The sequence below is a fragment of the Oncorhynchus masou genome, chromosome 3 (assembly GCF_036934945.1).
Source record: "Oncorhynchus masou masou isolate Uvic2021 chromosome 3, UVic_Omas_1.1, whole genome shotgun sequence".
In the NCBI taxonomy this organism is placed as follows: domain Eukaryota; kingdom Metazoa; phylum Chordata; class Actinopteri; order Salmoniformes; family Salmonidae; genus Oncorhynchus; species Oncorhynchus masou.
In genome coordinates this window covers 30,271,808-30,298,942 of record NC_088214.1, presented here as the reverse complement: position 1 = coordinate 30,298,942, position 27,135 = coordinate 30,271,808, and the positions used below count along the sequence as shown (strand labels likewise).

Below are 27,135 nucleotides of genomic sequence, written 5' to 3'. Positions count from 1 at the left end.
ATTTCTTTAACCCAATATTGAAAATTAACTTACTTGAGTTAACTATTACTTTTGTGCCTGTTCCAAAGATGATTTTGTTGGCTCCACTATTCACACATCAAGAACCCACATAGCATAAACCTAGAATGTCTTCTAATAAGTGGACGATTCACTGAAGAAAATAGTCCAATGCATGATTATTTTGTCTTTATCTGAATTATGGATCTGTTATCTACTTCTAATGATGTAAGATATCTATTAAACCATATTCTACAGTCTTCTATCAAGATAATGATCAATGGATTAAGTTCCATAGAATAATAACCAATGCCACTTCTAGAGATCCTCTTTGAAGAACATTTGGGAGGCTTGTTCAGCTCCTTCTTACAAGGGAAAATGTAAGATAATGCAATTAGAATAGTTTAGAAGTAACAATACCAGTTTACAACACATATACGCAAGTGGTCAGACTGAGACATCATTTTAAGGTGAAGGATTGTTATAAGTATGAGCTACAGTATTAATATCTGTTTTAAATCTTACTTGATTGCACAAAAACTGTTGTTCCACTTCCAAAGATCAGCTTTTGTCCGCCAGCATTCACACACTAACTAAAGGCTTAACAGAAACAGCAGACCCCCAACAGCAGAGCTTCTAACTCATCCTAATCAATATTCACATACAGTGAATACACTGTTATATAGTTTGTTATTGTATTCTTCTATGTTATTGTATTCTTAACTAAATGATCCAACTATGATTAATATTTTAATGTTTTTTCACTTACTTGAGTCAATGATCAGCTTTGTTCCTTGACCAAGTATGAATTTATTCCCATATGACACACAGTGTTAGATACCCTAGCAATTAATCATGGAGAAAACACATACTTTTGATTGACTATCTGACTCTTATTAAAGCACAACATATTGAAACACATCTTGACATAACATGTGTTTTTATCCTGGGCACAATTTACTATCATAAAAATGTAATTGAATCTTTTTAATGTGTACAAGTTGGGAAGGAATATAGCTTACCTGTTGATACAGTTAACTTTATTCCTTTTCCAAACACTAACTTCTGTCCCACAGTCACACACTGTTATATATCCATACAGAAACAGCCTACCACAGCTAACTATGGTGTTCACGGTGGACTTATTGATCGTTGCAATAGCTACTTCTGTCTTTCAGCATATACAAAAGTGCATTTCTCTCTCTTTTGCATAATATATTAATTGCAATAACCTAATATTTCACTAAAATGTTAAATCCACCGAATATTAAATGCATTTTGACACTGATAATTGAGAGACGGGGGAAAATGTATGAACTTACTGGATTCAATAAGTAATCTGGTGCCTGTCCCAAAGATAAGCTTGCTGGAACCAACTCCAGTTGTCACACAACATGAATCCACACAACATAAACTGTACACTGTCTATGGTGAAAAGCTGCTCATTGTTTGTATTCAACAAATTGAGGTTGAATGAAGAAAATAACTAATATAGATGTAATTATATTCACTCATAGCTATGTTCTGAGTCTATTACAGCCTGTTTTAGGCAAATTCATAAAAATATAATCACTACATAATCAGGAATGCAATATTGAAATGTTTTCTCATGACAAAAAAATATACCTTTCTATTTGATTGTATTATATGAAGTAACAAAGCTTGATTTATATATTTTACTGGCTGAAGTACACATACTGTAGAATTAGCTCAACTGCACCCCCAAATATGAAATGCATCTGAAAATGCTTTGGTTTACAGCACCCACTTCGAAAACAATTAACAATTTGAAGCTCTGTATATCAATTTGTTGAATGTAATAAAGTATTTTTTGTACATTTTCATCAACTTACTTGCTTGTACAATTAGTTGGGTTCCAACTCCAAATGTTATCTTATATCCAGTATTCACACAGCCAATGGCCTCATTACAAGAACCCTACCCGTTAACATGATTTGACTGACCATTTGACTATAGGCCTACAATAAGATTTCTTTTCCATATACATTTTGTCAAGATTGTTCATACTTTCAATGCTTGACTAATTTATGATAAAGATAATACAATTTAACCTGGCTGAACAATAACTTTTGAGCCCAACCCAAAGTAGATTTTGTTCCGTCCATTAGTCACATAATGTGGACGTTCGAATACCCACTACATCATACCAAATCAACCAAATAAAGGTTTGTGGCTGCTGTCAAATTCATTTACATACATACCTTTTTTAAATACTCACTTGTTTCAATTATCAATTTACTTCCTTCTCCAAATATGACTTTCTGGTTGTTAGCATTCACACATTGAATTATTACTCAACAATAACCTACTCCACAAGCTACTCCAGGTTGTAATTGTGTGATAGCTTATAGAACATCCGTAAATGCATCTACAGAATCATGTCCATATAAATGGTCACTAAATGTATTAGTAGAAATATGTTTGGACCGTGGGGAAATGTATCAATATACTATTTAGTTGGTCAATTAGTTTAGAAACATTCAACGCAAGAAAAGATTTCTTAACAGACATCGTATTACATTAGAAAACAAGGAATTGAGTGCTGATTGTTTTAATGAACGTATCTCAATTAACAGTTTAGTTCCAGATCCAAGTGGGACTTTCTGGATTCCCGATGCAGTCACACTATTGTGTGACCAATAACAATTTCCACCAATTTAGTGTAATCCGTTTAAAATGAAGTTCTTTTCACATAATCAAGATCTTAGATTTGATAATTGATTTGGAAACCATGGTTGTATTTGATTGCTGTTATAAGAAAAATATTACTTCCGTTAAGTAAAGATAATTCAGAAATTGTAAATGTTGAGTGAAATTAGGTTCCTTACTAGTTTGTATTGACAGTGTGGTTCCACTTCCAAAGATCAGTCTTTGAGTCCCATCATTCACACAGTAATATATGACATAACAGAAACACTTTTCCACTATAGTGGGTTGGGGCCACTCATCAATGTTTAACTTGAAAATGTTTGTGAAGTAGGATACTGTTTTTAAGTCAAACTTATTTGGGCTGTGGATATCTTTTCTTCAAACACATTGAGTTCACTTAACATTGCCATAAACCTTTTGTGAATCAACCAAGGTCAGGAATTACTCACTGGTTTCAATGATCGATTCAATTCCTGTTCCAAAAATGACCTTCCTTATTCCAGAGTCAGTCACACAATGCTTGTACCTTAACCAAACATGACTTGTTTGCAGCATACATACTGTAGTAATGCTTCAGTTGTTTCAAGAATCTTAGGTATATAAAAATGTAACTCGATTAAACCAATTAGATTTTTGAATCACTCTTCAGTCTCCATCCAAAATTTGTTAAGAAGATTATTGCAATTGTCATAGTAATAATGTTGACTGATTGATCTACAGTATATGTATTTTTCAAGAGTTGAGGAAATAAATACATTTCAACCCCACGTAAGGTAAGATATAATATGTTTTGTTTCATACTTGTCTCTACAGATAGTGATGATCCACTGCCAAAGATGAGCTTTCCCACTCCATCATTCACACACTAAAAACAGGCTCAACAAAAAAGAGCACAGAGAGACCATTTTCGCCACTCTTAATTGTGTTATGTTTTTGCAATTACTGTCAGACATTCATAACATGCACTACATTTATGACGATTAACACCACTACCTTATTTCATGCACTTGCTTAAATTGACATTAAACTTTGTTCCATTTTCCCAACATTACTTAAATACTTGAATTAAATGGACTTACTTGAGTCAACAATTAATTTTGTACCTGGTCCAAACATTATTTTTAGGCCATCAGTCACACAACTAGAACTCACATTACATGAACCTTTTGGCAAAAGACTAGTTCATCCTCGAATAATGGTGAAATTTAGCTGGAAAAACACACTGAAACTATATAAAACAATATTAAAACAATATTAAAAATGAACTTACTTGAGTCAACTATTAATTGTGTGCCTGTCCCAAAGATAATTTTATTTTGGCCACCACCAGTAGTCACACAACATGAACCAACAGCACATAAACTATAAAGCAAAAGTACTTTGATTTATGGATCGACCCTTCAACTCAACATTTGATTTGTACATTATTTCCCAGTAATATTTACAAATAATATAAATTGGCAGCGATCCTAAAATAATTGACAATGTATGTGCAGTAATGTGAATTTACTTGAGTTCACACTCAACTTTGTTCCATTCCCCTTACATTACATAAATATTGAATTAAATTAACTTACTTGAGTCAACTATAAATATTGTGCCTGATCCAAAGATGATTTTTCAGCCATCAGTCACACAAATAGAACCCATATTGCATAAACCTTTTTTTTACAAAAGACTACTGTAGTTCCTATACACTGAAAAACATACTGAACTTGTACACAGTTTAGATTTTTTTCCTCAAAGTGAAATAGATGTAAAAAGTGAACTTACGTGAGTCAACTATTAATTTTGTGCCTGTCCCAAAGATGATTTTATCATTGCTACCAGTAGTCACACAACATGAACCCACAGTACATTAACTATAAAATACTTTGATTTATGGATCCTTCAACTCAACATTTGATTTGGAATCACATTATTTCCCAGTAAGTACATCTTGTTCTGAGCCTTTATGTTACCATATCAATAAGATGAAAAAATGACTGGCAATGTCACTAACTACTAATTTTCAGCATGTTTTGGGCGCTAAAGACAAATTATTGATTTAATACTTACTGGTTTCAATAACTAGTTTGGTCCCTGTTCCAAAGATTACTTTCCCACTTGCTTGAGTCACACAATGCATCTGCCTTGAACAATATCTATGAAGGACCTTTTCTTACACAATAACAAGACAGATCTTAGTGAGCTGCAACAATATCCAACAAAACAAAGCTGGAACTACAGTGCTTTTGTTACATTCAACTACTATTTGGGTGTATATATGAAGTGTGTGAATAGTGTCATTCCTATGTATAACTCCTATTTTATTTGTATTTTGAATTTAATAAAATATCTTATGTTGTTCTTGTTTATTACTCGTCTGGTCTTTGTCATGTATATTTGGTAGATATTGTACATATTTGGGTTACTTTGAAAATTGCTCTTTTAAGATATGAATCTAAAATAAATGGTATAACCATCCTTATTGCCTCATATTTGCCTTGTTTTTTACTTGAACAAAAACTATGAAGGACCTTTCCTGACACAGCAACAACCCAGATCTTAGTCAGCTTCAACGATATGTCATTTTATATACACAGCTGGAACTACAAGTAACTTTCTTTCCATCTTAGTAATGTTGAATGTGCATTACATAAATCGCTTAGCAAAAACAATGTCCTCATCTGCTTGGGACTTGATTTCTTCACTGAAATAATACCTTGAATATAATCAATTAAAACTGTGTGGATCATTCAACATAAATACAGTTGATTTATAAAGACTCATTTTGCACTTTTTCAAATCACTTTTTAAACATAAATGTCTGTTTAAAACGTTTAATTTCAATTCAAACTACCTCAAGGTCTGAGTTGTCCTAAAGTTATTTAACACAATATTGAAAATGAACTTACTTGAGTTAACTATTACTTTTGTGCCTGTCCCAAAGATGATTTTGTTGGCTGCACCAGTCACACATCAAGAACCCACATAGCATAAACCTAGAATGTCTTCTAATAAGTGGACGATTTACTGAAAGAATACCTTGAAAATAGACCAAAGTATGATTATTTTGTCTTTATCTAAATTGCAGATCTGTAATATACTTGCAATGTTGTAAGATATCTATTAAACCATATTCTGCAGCATTATATCAAGATTTACATTTACATTACATTTAAGTCATTTAGCAGATAATGATCAATGGATTAATGTCCACAGAATAATAACCAATGCCACTTCTAGAGGTCCTTTTTGAATACTATTTGGAAAGCTTATTCAGATCGTTCTTACATTGGAAAATGTAATATTTTGCAATTAGAATTATTTGGGGGTAATAATACCAGTTCACAACACATACAGGTAAGAGGTCAGACTGAGATATCATTTTAAATGGAAGGATTAGTAAAATATGAGCAACAGTATTAATGTATGTTTTAAATCTTACTTGATTGCACAAAAACTGTTGTTCCACTTCCAAAGATCAGCGTTCGTGTTCCAGTATTCACACACTAACTAAAGGCTTAACAAAAACAGCAGACCCCCAACAGCAGAGCTTCTAACGCATCATAATCAATATTCACATACAGTGAATACACTGTTATATGGTTTGTTATTGTATTCTTAATTAAATGATCCAACTAGAGAAGTATTCATCTTTTAACATGTATTTCACTGACTTGCGTCAATGATCAGCTTTGCTCCTTGACCAAGTATGAATTTATTCCCGTATTACACACAGTGTTAGATACCATAGCAATTGCTCATGGAGAACTTTAAAACACACACTTTTGACTGACTATGTGACTCTTATTAAAGCAACATATTGAAACACATTTTGACAAAATATATGTTTTTGTGGTCATTTATTGGGTTTTTAAAAATATCCCAGAGGCACAATTTACTATCATAAAAATGTAATTGAATCTATTTAATATGTACCAGTTGGGAAGGGATTTTGCTTACCTGTTGATACAGTTAACTTTATTCCTTTTCCAAACACCAACTTCTGTCCCATAGTCACACACTGTTATATATCCATATCCTACCGTAGCTAACTATGGTGAAGATGGTGGACTTATTGATTGTTGCAATAGCTACCTCTGTCTTGCATTATATACTAAAATGTATTTCTCACTCTTTAGCATAATATATGAATTACAAAAACCTAATATTTCACTAAAATGTGAAATCCACTGAATATTAAATGCATTTTGATACTGATAATTGAGTGAAGGGGGAAAAATGTATGAACTTACTGGATTCAATAAGTAATCTGGTGCCTGTCCCAAAGATAAGTTTGCCATAAGTCCCTCCAGTTGTCACACAACATGAATCCACACAACATAAACTGTACACTGTCTATGTTGAAAAGCTGCTCATAGTTTGTATTCAACAAATTGAGGTTGAATGAAGAATATAATAACTAATATAGATGTAATGATATTCACTACCAGCTATGTTCTGAGCCTATTACAGCCTGTTTTATGTAAATTCATTTCAAAAAAAGATTACTTAATCAAGAATGCCATATTGACATGTTTTCTCGTGGTAAAAATATAGACGTTTCTCTTTGATTGTATTATATGAAGTAACAAAGCTTGTTTTACTTATTTTACTGGCTGAAGTACACATAGTGTAGATTTTAGCTCAACTGCACCCCCAAAATTGTAACATCTGAAAATGCTGGGGTTGACACCAGAGATCAGTAGTTACAACACCACTTTCGAACAAAATTAACAATTTAATGCTCTGTAAATCAATTTGTTGAATGTAATAAAAATTAATTGATTGTTTGATACATTTTCATGAACTTACTTGATTGTATAATTAGTTGGGTTCCAACTCCAAATGTTATCTTATATCCAGTATTCACACAGCCAATGGCCTCATTACAAGAACCCTACCTGTTGACATGATTTGACTGAGCATTTGACTATAGGCCTACAATAAGATTTCTTTTCCATATACATTTTGTCAAGATTGTTAATACTCTCAATGCTTGACTAATTTATGATAAATATAATATCATTTCAACCTGGCTGAACAATAACATTAGTAACCTGCCCAAAGTAGATTTAGTTCTATCCATCATTCACATCATTAGAAAAGTTCAATACCCACTGCATCATTACAAATGAACCCAATATAGGTTTGTTTCTGCTGTCAAATGAATGTGTATATATATATATAAATACTCACTTGTTTCAATTACCAATTTAGTTCCTGCTCCAAATATGACTTTCTGGTTGTTAGTAATCACACATTGAATTAGACCTCAACAATAACCTCCTTCATAATCCACTTCAGATTAGAATTGTGTGATAGTTTCTAAAACATCCATAAATGCATCTACAGAATCATTTCCATATCATTTGTTATTAAAGGTTTTATTATGAATATGTTTGGAGAGTGGGTAAATATATCACTATACTATTTTGTTTGTCAATTTGTTTAGAAACATTTCATGCATGAAAAAAATGTCTTAACATCATATTACATTAGAAAGCAAGGAATGTTGAGAGTTGATTGTTTTGAATTTGAGGATTGTATGCTTTCTAGTGTATATGAGGACATTTACATGAACCATATCTAAATCATATTGAATGTTTGTGTAACAAACAAGACTTTTAACAAATTGGTTTTCTTTTGATGGAAATGGTAAAAGATTGTCTTACTAGATTCTATACATAGTATTCCACTTCCAAAGATCAGATTCCACATTCCATCATTCACACATGGCCGATCAAAAAACACTGGCAACTTTGAGGTTTTTTTTGCAATCCTTTTTGAAGATGTTATGTACTTGGAATATATTTGGAATACTTACTGGAAAAAAACATAATCTTTGTGTCCAAGTCCAAATATAACTTTGTTGTCTCCATAATTCACACATCTTAGCAATTACTGGTACTATCTCATTTAAACAAAATTGTATTACAAAGGAGACAACATAATCATGGTGGCTTGGTTGGATTACATTGATTATTTAGGTGTCTGCACTGTAAATATACAGTATAAACATAGTATAGTAGTGGGGTATAATTTGTGTTCTTTTTTTATAATAGAAAGTATATACAGTGTCTCCCGTGTATAATCAGCTAGAAACACTCACTTGTCTCAATGATCAGTTTAGTTCCAGATCCAAATAGGATTTTCTGGATTCCAGATGCAGTCACACAATACAACAAGCCTGACCAATAACCATTTTCACCAATTTAGTGTAATAAGTTTAAAATCCAGGGCTTGTCACAGACAAGGATTTAGAAAGTATGAAAGTATTTGATTCTTATTGTAAGATTCAACTATTTATTTCTGTAAAGTAAAATTATTTTCAGAAATTTGGTGAGTGAAATTTAGTTCCTTACTAGATTGCATTGACAGTCTTGTTCCACTGCCAAAGATCAGTCTTCGTGTCCCAACATTCATACAGTAACATATTACATAACAGAAACACTGGGATAGGGACCACTCCTAAATATCTTACTTTAAAATGTTTGTGAAGTAGGCTACTGTTTTTCAATCAAACTAATTTAGGTTGTTGATCATTTCCTTTTAAACACATTGAGTCCATTTAACATTGCCATAAATCATTAGCCTGAAGTATTATGTCATCTGTGATTGACAGAATCGACCAAAGTCAGGAGTTACTCACTGGTTTCAATGATCAATTCAATTCCTGTTCCAAAAATGACCTTCTTCAGTCCAGAGTCAGTCACACAATGCTAGTGCCTTAACCAAAAGGTAATTGTATGCAGCATGCATACTGTAATAAAGATTCAATTGTTTAAATAATGTTTGGTATATAAAAATGAAGTCTCCGGATTAAACCAATTAGATATTGAATCACTCTTCCATCTACATCCAATATTTGTTTAGACAATTCAAATATTGTTTATTGATTGATCTACAGAAAATGTATTTTACAAGAGTTGACGAGATCAACCTAGTTAACTAATTCTCAACCTTACCTAAAGCAATGTGTAATATTATTTGTTTCATAAAACACTACATTTGTGACGATTAACACCACTATCTTGTTTATGCACTTGCTTAAATTGACATTAAACTTTGTTCCATTCTACCAACATTACATAAATATTTAATTAAATGGACTTACTTGAGTCAACTATTAATTGTGTGCCTGTCCCAAAGATAATTTTACTGTTGCCACCACCAGTAGTCACACAACATGAACCAACAGCACATAAACTATAAAGTACCTTGATTTATGGATCCTTCAACTCAACATTTGATTTGTACATTATTTCCCAGTAATATATACAAATATTATAAATTGACAGCGATCCTAAAATAATTGACAATGTATGTGCAGTAAAGTTAATATATTTGAGTTGACACTCAACTTTGACCCATTCCCCTTACATTACATGAATATTGAATTTAATGAACTTACTTGAGTCAACTATTAATTTTGTGCCTGATCCAAAGATGATTTTTCGGCCATCAGTAGTCACACAACTAGAACCCACATTACATAAACCTTTTGACAAAAGACTACTCTAGTTCAAATTTTAATAATGGTGAAAATACTACACTGACAAATATACTGAACTTGTACACAGTTTAGATATTATTTACCTCAACATTAAATTGATATAAAAAACGAACTTACTTGAGTCAAATATTAATTTTGTGCCTGTCCCAAAGATGATTTTATCGAGGCCACCAGTAGTCACACAACACGAACCTACATTACATAAACTACTTTGCAGCAAAATTACTTTGATCTCTGGATTCTTTAAGTCCGATTCTTTTAAATATTTTTTATTCCAGTAAGTACTTCTTGTTGTGAGCCTCTGTTACCATATCAGTAAGATGAGACAATGACTTTCTTTGTTGTACCAAAGAGACATGGCAATGTCACTAAATACTATTTTTCTGTATGTTTGGGGAGCTATTGATGTAATACTTACTGGTTTCAAAAACTGGTTTGGTCCCTGTTCCAAAGATGATCTTTCTGCTTGTTTAACTCAGACAATGCATCTGCCTTGAACAATATCTATGAAGGACCTTTTCTTACACAATAACAAGACAGATCTTAGTGAGCTGCAACAATAGATACGTTGAGAATCTGTAAACACTGTTGTTCTACTTCCAAATATCACTAATACCTGTTCATATAATATAATTTTCGTAATGTGAAGGGTTACACACTTGTTAAATTGCACAACCATGATTAATCCAATCTTTTACATTGTATTTGCACTTACGTGAGTCAATGGTCAGCTTTGTTCCTTGACCGAATATGACTTTGCTCCCACTTGTCACACAGTGCTTGACACCTTAACAATTACTCATGTACATAAATGGTCTTTACATTTTGGTTGACTAAATCTATCAGTTTGTATGCATGAACTTTTTTAACTTTAGTTTTCAAGACTACAAACTCATAAAAAAAAATCTAAGTAATCATTCAATAGCCACAAGAAGTTAAAATATTCTGATAAATCTATTGAATCTAGTCTAACATTCAGACTGTGATTATTGGCACAATGCACAAAAAAACGTATTAACTTACTGGATTGAATTATTAGTCTTGTGCCTTTCCCAAAGATAATCTTGTCACCAACTCCAGTAGTCACACAGCATGATTCCACATGACATAAACTGTACAGGGTCTATGCTTACAAGAATTAGGTCAATTCAGTCAATTCAGGAAATTACAGTAAATGACCATTTAATAATTTAAAAGGGACGTTTATTTTCAAGTATGATTTTTTAACTCTTGATCTGAAATGTAGTTTTACTACCTGAATTGACTATAATGAAATCGGCCCCCAACTCTGACTTTAACTACTGGTAGTTGGAATAAAAACATCATAGCACACGATCAATTAGCACAAAAAACAAACAGGTATAACACCTGTAGTACAATGTAAATAGACCACTTTTTAAGCCTTTTAAGGTTTAATGTGATTAATTTAATGAACTTACTTGAGTCAATTATTAATGTTGTGCCTTTCCCAAAGATGATTTTGTTGACTCCACTAGTCACACAACATGAACCCACATTACATAAACCTTTAACAAGAGACTAGTTCATCTTGTAAGGCTAAGAGCATTTAACTGGAAAATACACTGAAACTCTTACACAGTTTAGATTTTTTTGCCCCCCAAATCATTTTGAAATACAAACTTACTCGAATAAACTATTAGTTTTGTGCCTGTTCCGAAGATGATTTGGTTGAATCCACCACTAGTCACACAAGATGAACTCACAATACATAAAACTTTTAGCATAAGACTAATTCATCTTCTAAATAGTGGGAAATTAGTTCACTGTGAATCTGAATCTGACTGAAAACATTAGGACAAATACTGTGCGGATCAGTTTAACATAGGTACGATGGACTTGGATTTCTTTTTTGATTTCATACACATTTGGATCACTTTGAAAATGTCACTTTTAAGATATGGATATGATATCAATTATTCATCTTTATTGCCAACATTGTTTGTCTGTTTCTGTGTAATCACATTATTTACCATAAACTGCCTCATTATATGAGAAACTATGCAACAATATCAATACGATTAAACAATGATCTGGCTTGTTGGACCAAAGGGATAAGACACGAACTATTTTCTTTCGACATGTTTTGTGGTCAAAAGCTATTCTCAATGTAACTGGTTTAATAATCAGTCTGGTCACTGATACAAATTTTCGGGCACAGCAGCAGCCCAGATCTTAGTCAGCTTCACCAATATGTCATTTTAAAAACAAAGCTAGAACTACAAGTAACTTTTGTTCCAATTACAGTATATGAGTAATATTGGACATTCAATCAATATGCTATGTGGATGCGATACCATAGAGTAGGCTATTTTATGGTATATCAACTCAGACTCATCTTTTCATGTATTTTAATTGTTTCCCTCGATATTAAAACAATATTAAAAATGAACTTACTTGAGTCAACTATTAATTGTGTGCCTGTCCCAAAGATAATTTGACCAGTGCCACCTCCAGTAGTCACACAACATGAACCAACAGCACATAAACTATACAGCAAAAGCACTTTGATTTACGGCTCCTTAAACTTAACATTTGACTTGTAATCACCGTATTTCCCACTAACTACTTCATAATATGAGCCGTAATGTTACTAATCACTCATACGATGTTGTTTTCAGATTAAACAATGACTTGGTTAATTGGACTACTTATTTTCTGCATGTTTGGGGCACTAGACAAATGATGTAATACTTACTGGTTTCAATAACTAGTTTGGTCCCTGTTCCAAAGATGACTTTACTGCTTGACAGAGTCACACAATGCATCTGCCTTGAACAATATCTATGAAGGACCTTTTCTTACACAATAACAAGACAGATCTTAGTGAGCTGCAACAATATACAACTAAACAAAGCTGGAACTACAGTGCTTTTGTTCCATTCAAATAATATTTGGGTGATTATTTTGTCTTTATCTGAAGTTGAGAATCTGGTTATCCATAACAGTGTTGTTCTACTTCCAAATATCACTAATAAATATGAATATAAACTAGTTTTAATGATGTGAAAGGTTGCACAACCATGATTAATCCAATATTTTTACAAAATTGCATTTGCACTTACGTGAGTCAATAGTCAGCTTTATTCCTTGACCGAATATGAGTTTGTACGCACTTGTCACACAGTGCTAGACATCTTAGCAATTACTCATGGACACAAATTTGGACACAAATGGTCTTTAGATTTTGGTTGATTAAATCTCTCAGTTTGCATACATGGACTTGTTTTACATTCGTTTTACAACATTATGGAATTTTTAACATTTTTATTAACCTCGATCATGCAATAGCCAGGTATTTATCCTAACTTGTGTTAAATCTGTTGAATCTTGTACAACTTTTAGACAGTGATTATTGGCACAATGACACAAACAATTATTTACTTACTGGATTCAATTATTAATCTTGTGCCTGTCCCAAAGACAATCTTGTTACCACCTCCAGTAGTCACACAGTATGAATTCATATGACATAAACTGTACAGGGGCTTTGCTTACAAGAATGAGGTAAATTCAGTCAATTAAGGAAATGAATGTAAATTACAATTCAATAAATTAAAAAGGGGTATTTATATTCAAATATGATTTTTAAATTATTGATTTGCCATTTATTTTACCACCTGAATGGACTGGAATGAAGTGTAATCAGCCCCCAACTCTGACTGACTACTGATAGTTGGAATAAAAACAAATAGCACATTATTAATTAGCACAAAAAACGAACAGGTATAAAATCTGTAGTACTGTGTAACATGTTACTGTGGTGTAATTGGTGTCTGCATGTGTAAATCTATGTAAATAGGTCCCTTTAAGGATTTAGTCACTAATGTGATTAATTTTAATGAACTTACTTGAATCAACTTTTAATTTTGTGCCTGTCCCAAAGATGATTTTGTTGACTCCACCAGTAGTCACACAACATGAACCCACATTACATAAACCTTTTAGCAAACTACAAGTTCTTCTTCTAAGGCTAAGAGCATTTCACTGGAAAATACACTGAAACTCTTACACAGTTAAGATTTTTTTCCCCCCCAATAATGATTTTGCCTGATTATTTTGGCTTTCTGAAGTTGAGAATCTGGTTATCCGTAACTCTGTTGTTCTACTTCCAAATACCACTAATAAATACTAACATTATATTGTTTTTATAATGTGAAAGGTTGCACAACCCTGATTAATCCAGTCCTTTAAATTGATTTGCACTTACGTGAGTCAATAGTCAGCTTTATTCCTTGACCGAATATGACCTTGTTGGTGCTTGTCACACAGTGTTATATTCCTTAGCAATTACTCATGGTCACAACTTCAGACACAAATGGTCTTTACATTTTGGTTGAATAATTCTATCAGTTTGCATACACTAACTTGTTATGCATTAGTTCACAAAACTATGGACTTGATAAAAAAATATATCACTTACTTGAGTTCACTATTAATTTTGTGCCTGTCCCAAAGATGATTTTGAATCCATTCGTATTCACACAACAATAACCCACATTACATAAACCTCTTAGCAAAATATTGATCTCATCTGCTAGGGAATTTATTTGTTCACTGAAACTATACCTTGTATATAGACAATTGAAACTGTGTGAATCACTCAACAGAAAGACAACTTAAAGACTAATTTGGCACTTTTTGGATAACTTTTAAGGTCTAAATGTCTGTTTTGCATTTTCAATTAATTACCTCATGGTGTGAATTGTCCAAATAATCTTTAGCACAATATTGAAAATGAACTTACTTGAGTTAACTATTACTTTTGTGCCTGTCCCAAAGATGATTTTGTTGGCTCCAAGAGTCACACATCAAGAACCCACATAGCATAAACCTAGAATGTCTTCTAATAAGTGGATGATTCACTGAAATAATACCTTGAAAATAGACCAAAGTATGATTATTTTGTCTTTATCTGAATTGTGGATCTGTGATCTTATTTCAATGACGTAACATATCTATTAAACCATATTCTACAGCATTTCATCAGGATAATCTTTGGAGAACATTTGGGAAGCTTATTTCTATAACTATCTCAAGGGAAAATGTAAGATAATGCAATTAGAATAGTTTAAAAGTAACAATACCAGTTTACAACACATATATGTGGTCAGACTGGAACATCATTTTAAGGTGAAGGATTGTTATAAGTATGAGCTACAGTATTAATATCTGTTTTAAATCTTACTTGATTCCACAAAAACTGTTGTTCCTTTTCCAAAGATCAGCTTTTGTGTTCCAGTATTCACACACCAACTAAAGGCTTAACAAAAACAGCAGAACCCAACAGCAGAGCTTCTAACGCATCATGATCAATATTCACATACAGTGAATACACTGCTATATGGTTAGTTTTTGTATTTTGCTTATGTTATTGTATTCTTAAATGACACAATGATTAATGCCATATTATTAATGAATTTTCACTTACTTGAGTGAATGATCAGCTTTGTTCCTTGACCAAGTATGAATCTATTCCCATATGACACACAGTGGTATATACCATAGCAATTAATCATGGAGTGATTTTTAAACACACCGTTTTGATTGACTGACTATCTGATTCTAATTGAAGCACAACATATTGAAGCATATTTTGACATAATCTATGTTTTTGGGGTAGTTATTTTGTTTTGAAAAATATCCCGGGCACAATTTGCTTTCATAAAAATTCAATTGAATCTATTTAATGTGTGCCAGTTGGGAAGGGATTTTGCTTATTGATCGTTGCTTATTGATCATTGCAATAGCTACCTCTGTCTTTCAGTATATTCAAATCTATTTCAGCCTCTTTTACATAGGCCAAGTATAAACTAATATTTCACTACAATTTTCAAATATTAAATGCATTTTATTACTGATGACTGAGTGAAGGGGGAAAATGTATGAACTTACTGGATTCAATAAGTAATCTGGTGCCTGTCCCAAAGATAAATTTGCCAAAACCACCTCCAGTTGTCACACAACATGAATCCACACAACATAAACTGTACACTGTCTACGCTGAAAAGCTGCTCATAGTTTGTATTCAAGAAATTGAGATTGAATGAAGAATATAACAACTAATATAGATTTCATGATATTCACTAATAGTGATGTTTTAAGTTTATTTTAGCCTGTTGTAGGTCAATTCCTTACAATTGATTACATAATCATTACATAATCAAGAATGCCATATTGACATGTTTTCTCATGAAAAATGTAAATCTCTCTTTCTTAGATATTATATAAGGTAAAAACGTTTGTTTGACTAATTTCACTGGTTCGAGCACATATACAAATAGCTCAACTGCACCCCTAAAATCTGAATTGCTGGGGTTGACACCAGAGCTCAGTAGTTACAGCACCCACTTTGAACAAAATAAACAATTCAATTGATGCTCTGTATATCAAATGATTGGAATGAATACAGGCATAAACCCTTACCAAGAATACTTTTTGATTCAGTTATAAACTCATTATAGGGAGATATTTGTTTCTAGTTTAAAATCCAACGGACATTTAAAGATATCAAAAAAATCAATTAATGAATATAGGTTCTTACTTGTCTCAATTATTAGCTTTGTTCCTGTTCCAAATGTAAGCTTCCCTCCAGAGTTAGACACACAGTGGTAGATTGCAATACATTTACAACATGCTTTACTAGATGGTCTTCTTTTCATTTTCTAAATGTCCTTATTTCTCATGAACAACTTTATTAGGAAATTATAAAAATGCACAGTATTTTGTTTTACTTACCAGATTCAACTAACAGTTGGGTTCCATTTCCAAAGATAAGCCTGTTACTATTCCCTCTTGTCACACAGTATTTTGTTAACTCCCTCTACTTCATGTACAGTATATTTACAGTGAATTACAGATTTTACTTACGTGTCTCTACAATCACTTTAGTTCCACTTCCAAAAATAAGCTTGTATCCCCCCTGGGCAGTCACACTGAGCTACACACCTTACCAAATACTCTAACATGTAAGTGTGTTAGAGGGTAGACCAATTGCCAATATGTAATCATTCTAACAAGGTAAATCACAGTAGATGGTAAATCATCCATTATCCTTTTATAGATATGAAGATTTTAAACTCGTACCACCAATATTGTAATGCATTTTGCTACATTCCTCTGTATCAATTGGCATACTTGATCATCTAAGCCTACAGTCATCATGAAGCTACACCACCACCACACACACTTATTTCATAATGCCATAATTAAACCTTCATTTCTGTCCTTATTCCTACGTAGAACTCCACACAAACCTCTGAGCAACACCATATCAAAGCTTATTTTTTCACATGCTTATAGACATGCAAAACCATGAAAATACTGAACATTTTACTCAAAAGGCACTTTGACTTTCTTTCTAAAGCAAACTGTACTTACTGCTTAGTACTAGTAGCCTTGTGCCTCTCCCAAAAATGATCTTTGTACTGCCATCATTCACACAGCCTAACATACCAGTATATAAACTCCCAATGCATAGGTCACCTCATCTCAGCAGAAAACAGTTGAAAATTACAATCTGAACCTGTCCAAACTGATTCAGTATAAAATCAGTACAAAAATATATAAAAATAAGTTGAAATTATGATCATGGATACATCACCTACCAGTATTTATGAAAAGTTTGGTTCCACTACCAAACACAAGTTTTCCTGCTGCCCCAGTAGTCACACAGCATTAAACTGCAGTACAATTACAGCAGATTGTTGTGCACTTATATAATACTGTAAGCCTTCAGACAAGACAATGCATTTTTATCTCATTCTCAGATATATCTTGAAATCACTCAACAAACAAACTTTAGGTTGTTATTTGAATAGATGTTCTGCCCTTTATCCACACAAAGCCAACACTGTAGTGAGTTTAGGCTACTGTTACCTGATTTGTGTATCTCACTATCTATTTAATTACGGTAGTTGTTAAGGAAAAGTCCCAGGGACGTTACACTTTAAATAATCTCACCTTTCTCGACAAACAGTTGAGTCCCACGTGCAAAAGTAATTTTGTCACTTGTTCTTGTCACACAGTGTATTCCTGCTCACTAAAAACCTGATTCCCCAGACTTCCTGACTAGACATTTTAAGTCACTATTTTAAGTAACTTCTCACTATTAAGTTCTGGTTACCCAATGGAAACAACATCCAAAAAAGTAAAACGTAGGAACACAGAGTTTTGTTAACTTTCTAAGAGAACATTAACTAACTGAGTTTTTGGGGTTAAATCCAAATAATACCATATATTTTACTGTTGGGAATACATTTAATTCAGTATTTTAGCGAGAAATATATTAAACTTACGTGTCTCCACAATCATTTTTGTTCCACTCCCAAAAATAAGCTTTACTCCCCCCTGGGAATTCACACTGAGATACAGACCATGACAATTACTCTGTACTAAAAATGGACCATTTCCAAATCAGCTTTTCAGTAATGTTACAATGAATTTTGCTACATTCTACTGTATGAATTGGCATTCTTTATCAGCTAAGCCTAATGAAGTTACCACACACAAACATATTTCATAATGCCACGATGAAACCTGATTATCTGTCCTTATATCTATGTAGAACTCCACACAAACCTCTGAGCTCTTACATGCCTATAGACATGCAAAACCATGAAAATACTGAACAAGGATTGTATGATATTATTCAAAAAGGCACCTTCTTTCTAACGCAAACTGTACTTACCACTTAATACTAGTAGCCTTGTGCCTCTCCCAAAAATGATCTTTGTACCAGCATCATTCACACAGCCTGACACACCAGTATAAAAACTCCAAATGCATAGGTCACCTCATCTCAGCATAAAACAGTTGAAAGTTACAATCTGAACCTGTCCAAACTGATTCTGTATTAAATCAATGCTAAAAATATAAAAAATAAGTTTAAATTATGATGATGGATTCATCACCTACCAGTATTTATGAAAAGTTTGGTTCCACTACCAAACACAAGTTTTCCTGCTGTCAGAGTAGTCACACAGCATTAAACTGCAGTACAATTACAGCAGTTTGTTGTGCACTTATATAATACTGTAAGTCTTCAGGCGAGACAATGCATTTTTAACTCATTCTCAGATATATCTTGAAATCACTCAAGCAAACTTTAGGTTGTTATTTGAATAGATGTTCTGCCGTTTATCCACACAATGGCAACACTGTAGTTAGTGAGATAGACAAATCAGGTAACAGTAGCTAAACTATGTATTTAATTATGGTAGTTGTTAAAGACAAATCCCAGTGATGTTATACTTAAAATAATCTCACCTTTCTCAACAAACAGTTGAGTCCCATGTGCAAAAGTCATTTTGTCTCACAGTGTATTTATTCTTGCTCACTAAAAATCTGATTTGCCCTGACTTCCTGACTAGACATTTTTAAGTCACTATTTTAAGTAACTAAAATAATAAAAAAAACATTGTATGAACACAGAATGTTTTGTAAACTTTTTAAGAATATATTTGGCGTTTTTGGGGTTAAATCAAAATAATACCATATTTCTGCTGTTGAAAATGCATTTCATTCAGTATTTAAGCAATAAATAAATTAAACTTACGTGTCCCCACAATCATTTTTGTTCCACTCCCAAAAATAAGCTTTCCTCCCACCTGGGCATTCACACTGAGATACAGACCATGGCAATTACTCTGCACTAAAAAATGACCATTTCCAAATCAGCTTTTCATAGATAAAATGCTAAATATTAATTGAAAAATTAAGATCTTTAAATATGAACTCATATTATTATGCATTTTGCTACATTCCTCTGTATCAATTGACATACTTTTATCATCTAAGCCTACGATCATCATGAAGCTACACCACACACACTTATTTCATAATGCCATGATGAAACCTGAATATCTGCCCTTATATCTATGTAGAACTTCACACAAACCTCTGAGCAACACCATATGAAAGACTCTTTTCCATTCTTACGTGCCTATAGACTTGCAAAACCATGGAAATACTGAATAAGGACTGCATGATATTATTCAAAAAGGCAGTTTGACCTTCTTTCTAAAGCAAACTGGGTTTACCGCTTAGTGCCAGTAGCCTTGTGCTTCTCTCAAAAACAATAGTATCATTCACACAGCCTGACACAATGAATAGTTCACCTCATCTCAGCAGAAAACAGTTGAAAATTACAATCGGAATCTGTACAAACTGATTCGGTATTAAATCAATGCTAAAAAGATACAAATACATTTAAATTATGATGATGGATACATCACCTACCAGTATTTATGAACAGTTTGGTTCCACTACCAAATATTAATTTTCCTGTTGTTCCAGTAGTCACACAGTGTTAAACTGCAGTACAATTACAGCAGTTTGTTGTGCACCTATTCAATATTGTAATACTTCATGAGACAAAAGCCAACACTGTAGTTAGCTTAGGCTACTGGTTACCTGATATGTGTATCTCACTATTTATGTATCTACGGTATTTGTTTAAAACAAGTGTCCCAGTGATGTTAAACAATCTCAGCTTTCTCTACAAACAGTTGAGTCCCATGTGCAAAATACATTTTTTCACTTGTGACACAGCATATTTTTGCTCACTTAATAACCTGATTTGCCTTGACTTCCTGACTACATATTTTTAGTCACTATTTTAATTCACTTTTCACTATTAAGTTCATCTTAACCAACGGGAAAATATTTTTAAAACAAATATATATGAAAAATGTATGAACACACACAGTTTTGTTGACTTTTTAGGATTAAGCAAAAAAATATTAAACTTACGTGTTTCCACAATCATTTTGATTCCATTCCCAAAATGTATCTTTCCTGCCCCCTGAGCATTCACACTGAGATACAGACCATGACAAAAACTCTGTACTGACCATTTCCAAATCCGCTTAGTAAAGAAAAGTCTCATGGAAAAGGAAAATCTAAATGTGTTATGAAATTAAAACTGAAAATGTTTAAGTAGTAAGTATTAAGCATTGAGCAGAAGAGCAGATTTTAACAAACAGTTTATTCCCAATAACGTAAAATGAATTTCAGAGAGAGCTATATTCTACACTGTTGCAACACATAGCTGAGAAATTACACAATATTGAAAACAATAAGTAATACTTACGGGATTGCACAATGACATTCACTCCAGATCCAAAAATCAGCTTAATGTTAGAGCCAGCCGACCACAGTGCTACACTCCTGTACACAAATCCTCTTCTTCACTACAGGGTCAACAAAACAGTTTTAGGGTCAAGTCAACGACATTATTCAAGATATACCAAGCAATCTCAGTCAGTATTTTAGTTACATACAAGAATTGGAAAACAAAAACTTAAAAACTTCAGATAATCAGAGCAATATCAATGTGGTTCATAACATATTGTACAATACTTCACAATGCATCTTTTTTTCAATGCATCATTTATAGTATTATATCTTGCAATGTGCACATATAAGTATAAGATAGTGTAAATATCCACTTCGTGATTTTCATATATTCCACCTACAAGAACTCTTACATAACTACATAAATCTCTTGAGGCACTTACATGACTGCAGCTCTTCTGTTCCTTTGAGAAATGAAGTCGTTGGCTGAGGAAAAGCTCTCACACTGCAAAACTCTCCACAATAAATACAGTTAGTGTCACCAATCCACCATTATTTGATTGTTTTACATTGCCTTACATACATACACTTGCACCTCTAAACTGTGTTTCAAATTAATGTGTAATATTTGCTATATGATCTTTGGATAACTGTAATTAAATAAAGTACCTTTAAGTCTTTGTGTGCTCTTTGCTGAATACCGGCATGTTCTTCCATTCAGGACTCATTTATACTTCTCTTTATCATACTTCTTTGTCTTGCAGGAAATGAACAGGATATCAGATATATAATGTACATACTTTTGACCTACTGGCCTACATTGCTCCACAGAAGAGACCAGAAATTCCAAGCCTCACCTGTGGCCTACATGAGGTAGACCTTAGTCTTGTGTGCCAGTCTCAGTGTTGAAAGAGATCAGCTAGACCTAGGAAAGGTTGAGACATTCAACACCATAGTTTTGAGGACCAGTTATTGGCTACTCGACCATGTGTGTGGAGAAAAGATCAGGCTGAGTCCCAAATGGAACCCTATTCCCTATATAGTGAAGTACTTTTGACCAGGGCTCATAGGGCATCTAGATGTGTACTACATGTGCATCTCCAACAAAATGTACCAATAACATGAAAAATATTATGGATTTATTAATTTAATAAAACACTTGAACACCAAAAAGCTAAAATTCACAAGCAAAATGTATAACAGTGTTTCAATTGATCATATATAGAAGATACACAACTGAAAACACAATACTGCATGACATTTTTCCTCACATCATCTCTCTATGCCTCCTTCTCAAAAGCATTATAGGAGAAGGAACCAGAAGGAGACAAGGAGGGAGGACATGAAGAATCAAGAAAATACAATTAAGATACACGCAGTGAAGCAATACTCAGGGCCCAGTTTTTCAAAAGTTTTCTGGATTTGGCCTATCGGATAGGATTAAGGGCATAGAAATAGATTGAATAGAACGGACAAATCATTGACTTGAATGGGGATTCCCGTTCCTGTCCGTCTATTTCTATGCATTTAATCCTATCCAATAGGCGAAATCCAGACAGATAACTTTTGAAAAACTTAGCCCAGGTGATTTAGTGGTCACAATGTCAACGGAGAAAAACACATTTTTACAACCAGCAGAGGGCAACATCATCTCATATTCTAAAATGTGCACTTCTCTACTAAATCTGAAGGCCTAATGATTAGTCCAAAGCAAATGTTTCTGGTAAACCGGAGTCTAACTACTACTTTCCGACCATTTTAGTAATTTGATAGACATCCACCTTTTCAAGTTCATAATGGTTTAGATTAGAATAAAAAAAGCAGTGTCTGTTTATTTCAATACATTTACAGATCCCATGTACGATTATAAAATGTTTGACTGATATCAGACACACATGTAATTGCAAATGATTTTCATAATACAATTCATCAACCATTATAAGGTGTGTGTTTCTCACTGTCATGTGTGTTTCTCGCTATTGTTACTTCTTGAGCACGCATGCAAATAGAGTAACTGACGGAGCCATTTCTTGGAAGTCAAGGTGTCTTATAGATCTTTATCTGTTCATTTGGTTTGGCTGTTCATATGGTTTCAATGTACTGGTGAAAATGTGGTTTAAATTCTCTATTGACAAGTTTTGTGCATTTAGAAACAACTGCAAAGTATCCACGTACACAACTTGATCAATGTACAATTACATTATTGTTTGAAATCCTTTTTTGGAGTATTTATACACTTTTGATGACAACTTGCAGTTAAAGATGTAATACAAGTAAATAGAAATAACATAACATAATATAAAATGATATAGAATATAAAATGTAACCTAATGTTTAATACCGAACAATCACATGCATAACATGTGTATTTAGTATCTAGTATTTCCAAAGTGTAAGCAGAGGAATTGCAGCATTCAACCCTGAAAAAGTCAGATACTAATAATGTTGGAGCTCTCGATAAAACCACAAGGCAGGTTTCACAAACTGGATGCAAAGCAGAACTGAAAAGTAGGAGTCCAAGTGAAAATAGGTCTGTAAATAGAATTGCGAATTATTCTGTAATGCAATTAAGCAAATTATTATATATTATATTTTTTCTTTACAGCTGTCATTTAATCAATTTATGTCAACAATCTGAACTAAAACAGAGTTAATTTCACTTACCTAGAACACCAGGGCCTTGACAGTAAATAGCACATTAAATGCCACGGCTTTGGCAAACAGCACTCTCAAACCATACACAACCAAGGATGTGAAGTTCATCTTGGTATAATCTGTAAAAAAACAAATGTTGTGTCATTTCAGTGTTTTGCACACTTAGACATGCTGAAATTTAAACATGTGTGCATCATGCAGTACAATTGACTTTACACCATGTTTTTATTTAGTTTAGCAAAATATCACCAACCGGCATAGTTGGTGGCAGTAGCATTGTTGAGGCGTTCATGTTCGCAATTGTCAGAAGCAGTTGTAGCATTGGTCTTATCTGAAAGCCAGTAAGTGATTATTAAAAGTTATTTCTCGTCGTGTCATTTACAGCCATCTTTACCATTCTCGATGAATGATTGAGATGTTCATTGATGAATATACTTATTTAATTCATTGTTCAAAGCCACAGTAATAATGTGAGATATTATTGTATATAAATTATTACAGTTCGACACATCTGGAAAACCACCATCATCAACACGCTTCTTGACGACGCCATCCATCTCACAACGCTTGATATTCTCTTTGGAGAATCCGGCAAAGAGGTAGGTACGTGTGGAAGATAAAGCTGCCTTGGTTGTTTTGCGTGGGACAGTAACATTATTCCCCAGGGTGAGATTCATGTTTTCAATCCTAGGAAAGAAGCCTGTAGCCAGGCACACCTCAGGCTGGTCATCATTCCCTATCTTGTGTAGTGGGGTGAGGATGGACAGTGTTGGGCGGGCAGGAGTTCCATCTGGAAAATACAATAGGTTGATTTAAACATCTTGGTAAATATGCAGAAACACAATTTTTTTTTTACGTCACACAATATATTAAAAAAACAGGTACAAATATATGATATAAATCAGGGATGGGCAACTTTGGTGGGGGCCACACAAAATCTGGACTCATCATAATGGCACAGCAGTTGCTCATGGGTCTGCGTACCCACATTGCAAGTAAAACAATCTTTGTGACAGCAAACATTTTCCAAGTTTTAGAGTACAGTTTGTGCAATTCTACACATTTTGCCATGTGGTGTAGAGAAAATGTTGCAGTTTTAAAACTAGTTGCTGCAATTTAACACATTTTTCCATGTGGTGGAGAAATGATTTAGCAATTTTATAACAAATGTCATGTTATTCTACTCATTTTGCCATGGGGTGAAAGAGGAAAATAAAATGTTTTACAGACGATTTTACGCAAATCTACACATTTGCCATAAGGTGTAGAGAAATATTTGCAGTTTTTAATATGATTGATATCTATGTGAGACTGAGTAACAAAATCAATGAGGGTCCCCCGGCCAGTGATTCGACCATGATAAAAAGTTTAGATAGGTGGCCACAAAACTAATTTAGCATTCTAAAAAATGTTAGCGGACATGGGCTAATTGACTGACTATCAGTGACTGACATAACAAGAGAAAAACTGCTGGTTCACAGCCACATTCAGAAATTGCACTTTGTGTATTCTACTAATGTAACTTTTTTTTTAATCCTTGAGCCTTCAAAAGGGGGGCCGCCAGTTGTCCTTCCCTGATCTAAATAGTCCAGTAATAGTCTAACTGATATTTATTTTAATATTCAGATTTTTTTAAATTCTGTATAATCTGATGGACAGTTTGCTTGAAGTATTTCAGTAATTTAAATGATCAGACAAAGAAAATTAGAACTGTCCCCACATCACAAATCAATTTGTAACTTCCAGCATTATGCATTTTCTGTAAGATAAAACCATTTGGTGTGGTAGATGTAGGTGGTTAATATACTGAAATAGTGAATGATTATCATTACCATTATCTATCCAGCTCAGGCTCATTGAGATAAATCCATTTTACATTAGACATGGTACGATACAGCAATAGCACAGCAATGTTATAAATCATTTGAAATATTCAAAAACATATAGTGTGATAACTGAGAGCTTGGTCCAAAACTAAAACTTTTGTTGCACATTCACAGTCTGTTTGCAAATCTCATCTCAAATATAAGGCTTTCTCCCAAAACATTTGTAACATAGGCTACTTGTATCAAATTAACACACTTTCATCCACTAGATATTTTAGATTTTCACAAATTACCTAATTAACATGTTCATTGTTGCAAATTGAGAATTTACTTACTGGGTTCAACAATGAGATTGATGGCTTTTCCAAATGTCAATTTAGATGCACTGTGGAACATGTCCGTACAAAAACCTCTTACATCTGGTTTGTATAAATACAGCGTTATGTCACTTCCAAGTACAGTTTGGGACGAATTGCAGAGTCAAGATGGCAACCTAGAACATGTTTAAGCTTTAAAAATACATTTTCACACTTTCATAATCAAAGTTGTAAAACTAAGGCTAAGACCAAATTGAACAAATAACTAGACATATTGCCATGTTTGCAAAGATAATAAACTAACTACTTACCAAAACTGTAGCGCAATTTGTTTGCCCAGTAGTGTCAGGTTGCTTTGTTGACTTTTAAGGTTCTGAACATAGAAATTATGTTGAGGGTTTTTGTACAACGCAACATGAATATTCAGTCAGGGACTCTGCACACACAGCACCAACCATCATGTCACTAGCATACAAACAAAGTCCCTCTGTAGTTATTGGAAAGGAGCATCAAGCTAATACCCGTGCACTTTCATCACCCTGTAGCCTAAACTGTGCATCTTTTCATAGCATCGCTTGTTTTGAGCGCAATTCATCACATAATACATTGTACCGACACTAAGAGATCACACCATGTCGAACGAACAAATTGTCGGTCACCATTTATAAAATTGTACCGACACTTCGTGTTTCCATCACACTTGCCACATTTTTTTTTATGCGGCATGACTTTATTCGCATAAAAACTGTGGATGGAAACGTGGTTAGCGACTGACATAAGAGAAAAACTGATGATGCACAACCAAATGTCGAAATTGCACCTTGTGTATTCTTCTATTCTAACGCTCAACAGTGTGCTTGTTTTTGGTCGTGGGCCCCTTAGAGGCGCGGGGGCTGGAAGCGGTAGTGGCTAAGGCCAGCCCGGGTGATCAGTTGTATTTGTTTTAGTTTTTGTTCAGGTTCATACCTAGTTTGAATCAATGTGGTATCCCAAGTCCACACACTGAAATCCCCCTCAGCAAAAACTCTTCAATCATTTGAGATATTAGCAGGTGACTTGCGCGTGTGGAAAGCTA

General features: G+C 33.5%; 1 protein-coding gene and 1 gene segment (V, D, J or C); both read right to left on the bottom strand.

Moving 5' to 3' along the window:
- Positions 1 to 18,514, bottom strand: part of LOC135514342 (T-cell receptor alpha chain constant-like) — a 42,323-nt gene extending 23,809 nt beyond the window's left edge. The window contains 1 exon segment of the C gene segment in view: positions 18,484 to 18,514. Within this exon segment, the coding sequence occupies positions 18,484 to 18,499 (16 nt within the window).
- Positions 18,515 to 22,384: 3,870 nt separating this feature from the next.
- Positions 22,385 to 26,845, bottom strand: LOC135514332 (uncharacterized). Of its 2 annotated transcripts, none has more exons than XM_064937754.1 (6): positions 26,372 to 26,845; positions 26,079 to 26,236; positions 24,417 to 24,707; positions 24,171 to 24,248; positions 23,927 to 24,036; positions 22,385 to 23,763 (listed from the first exon to the last, which is right to left on the bottom strand). In XM_064937754.1, exons 2-5 carry the CDS (start codon positions 26,137 to 26,139, stop codon positions 23,927 to 23,929), a joined length of 540 nt encoding a protein of 179 aa, XP_064793826.1. In that variant the 5' UTR covers positions 26,140 to 26,236; positions 26,372 to 26,845; the 3' UTR covers positions 22,385 to 23,763. The 2 variants fall into 2 exon arrangements, with proteins under 2 accessions (XP_064793826.1, XP_064793816.1); XM_064937744.1 differs by having other exon boundaries at positions 22,385 to 23,794; positions 26,372 to 26,843.
- Positions 26,846 to 27,135: the final 290 nt, after the last annotated feature.

Coding starts and splice junctions, on each gene's coding strand:
- LOC135514332 (XM_064937754.1), bottom strand. CDS start 26,139: ATGTTCCACAGTGCATCTAAATTGACATTTGGAAAAGCCATCAATCTC. Junction 24,708..26,078: donor CAATCTCATTGTTGAACCCA/GTAAGTAAATTC, acceptor TGTATTTTCCAG/ATGGAACTCCTGCCCGCCCA. Junction 24,249..24,416: donor TTTTCCAGATGTGTCGAACT/GTAATAATTTAT, acceptor ACTGGCTTTCAG/ATAAGACCAATGCTACAACT.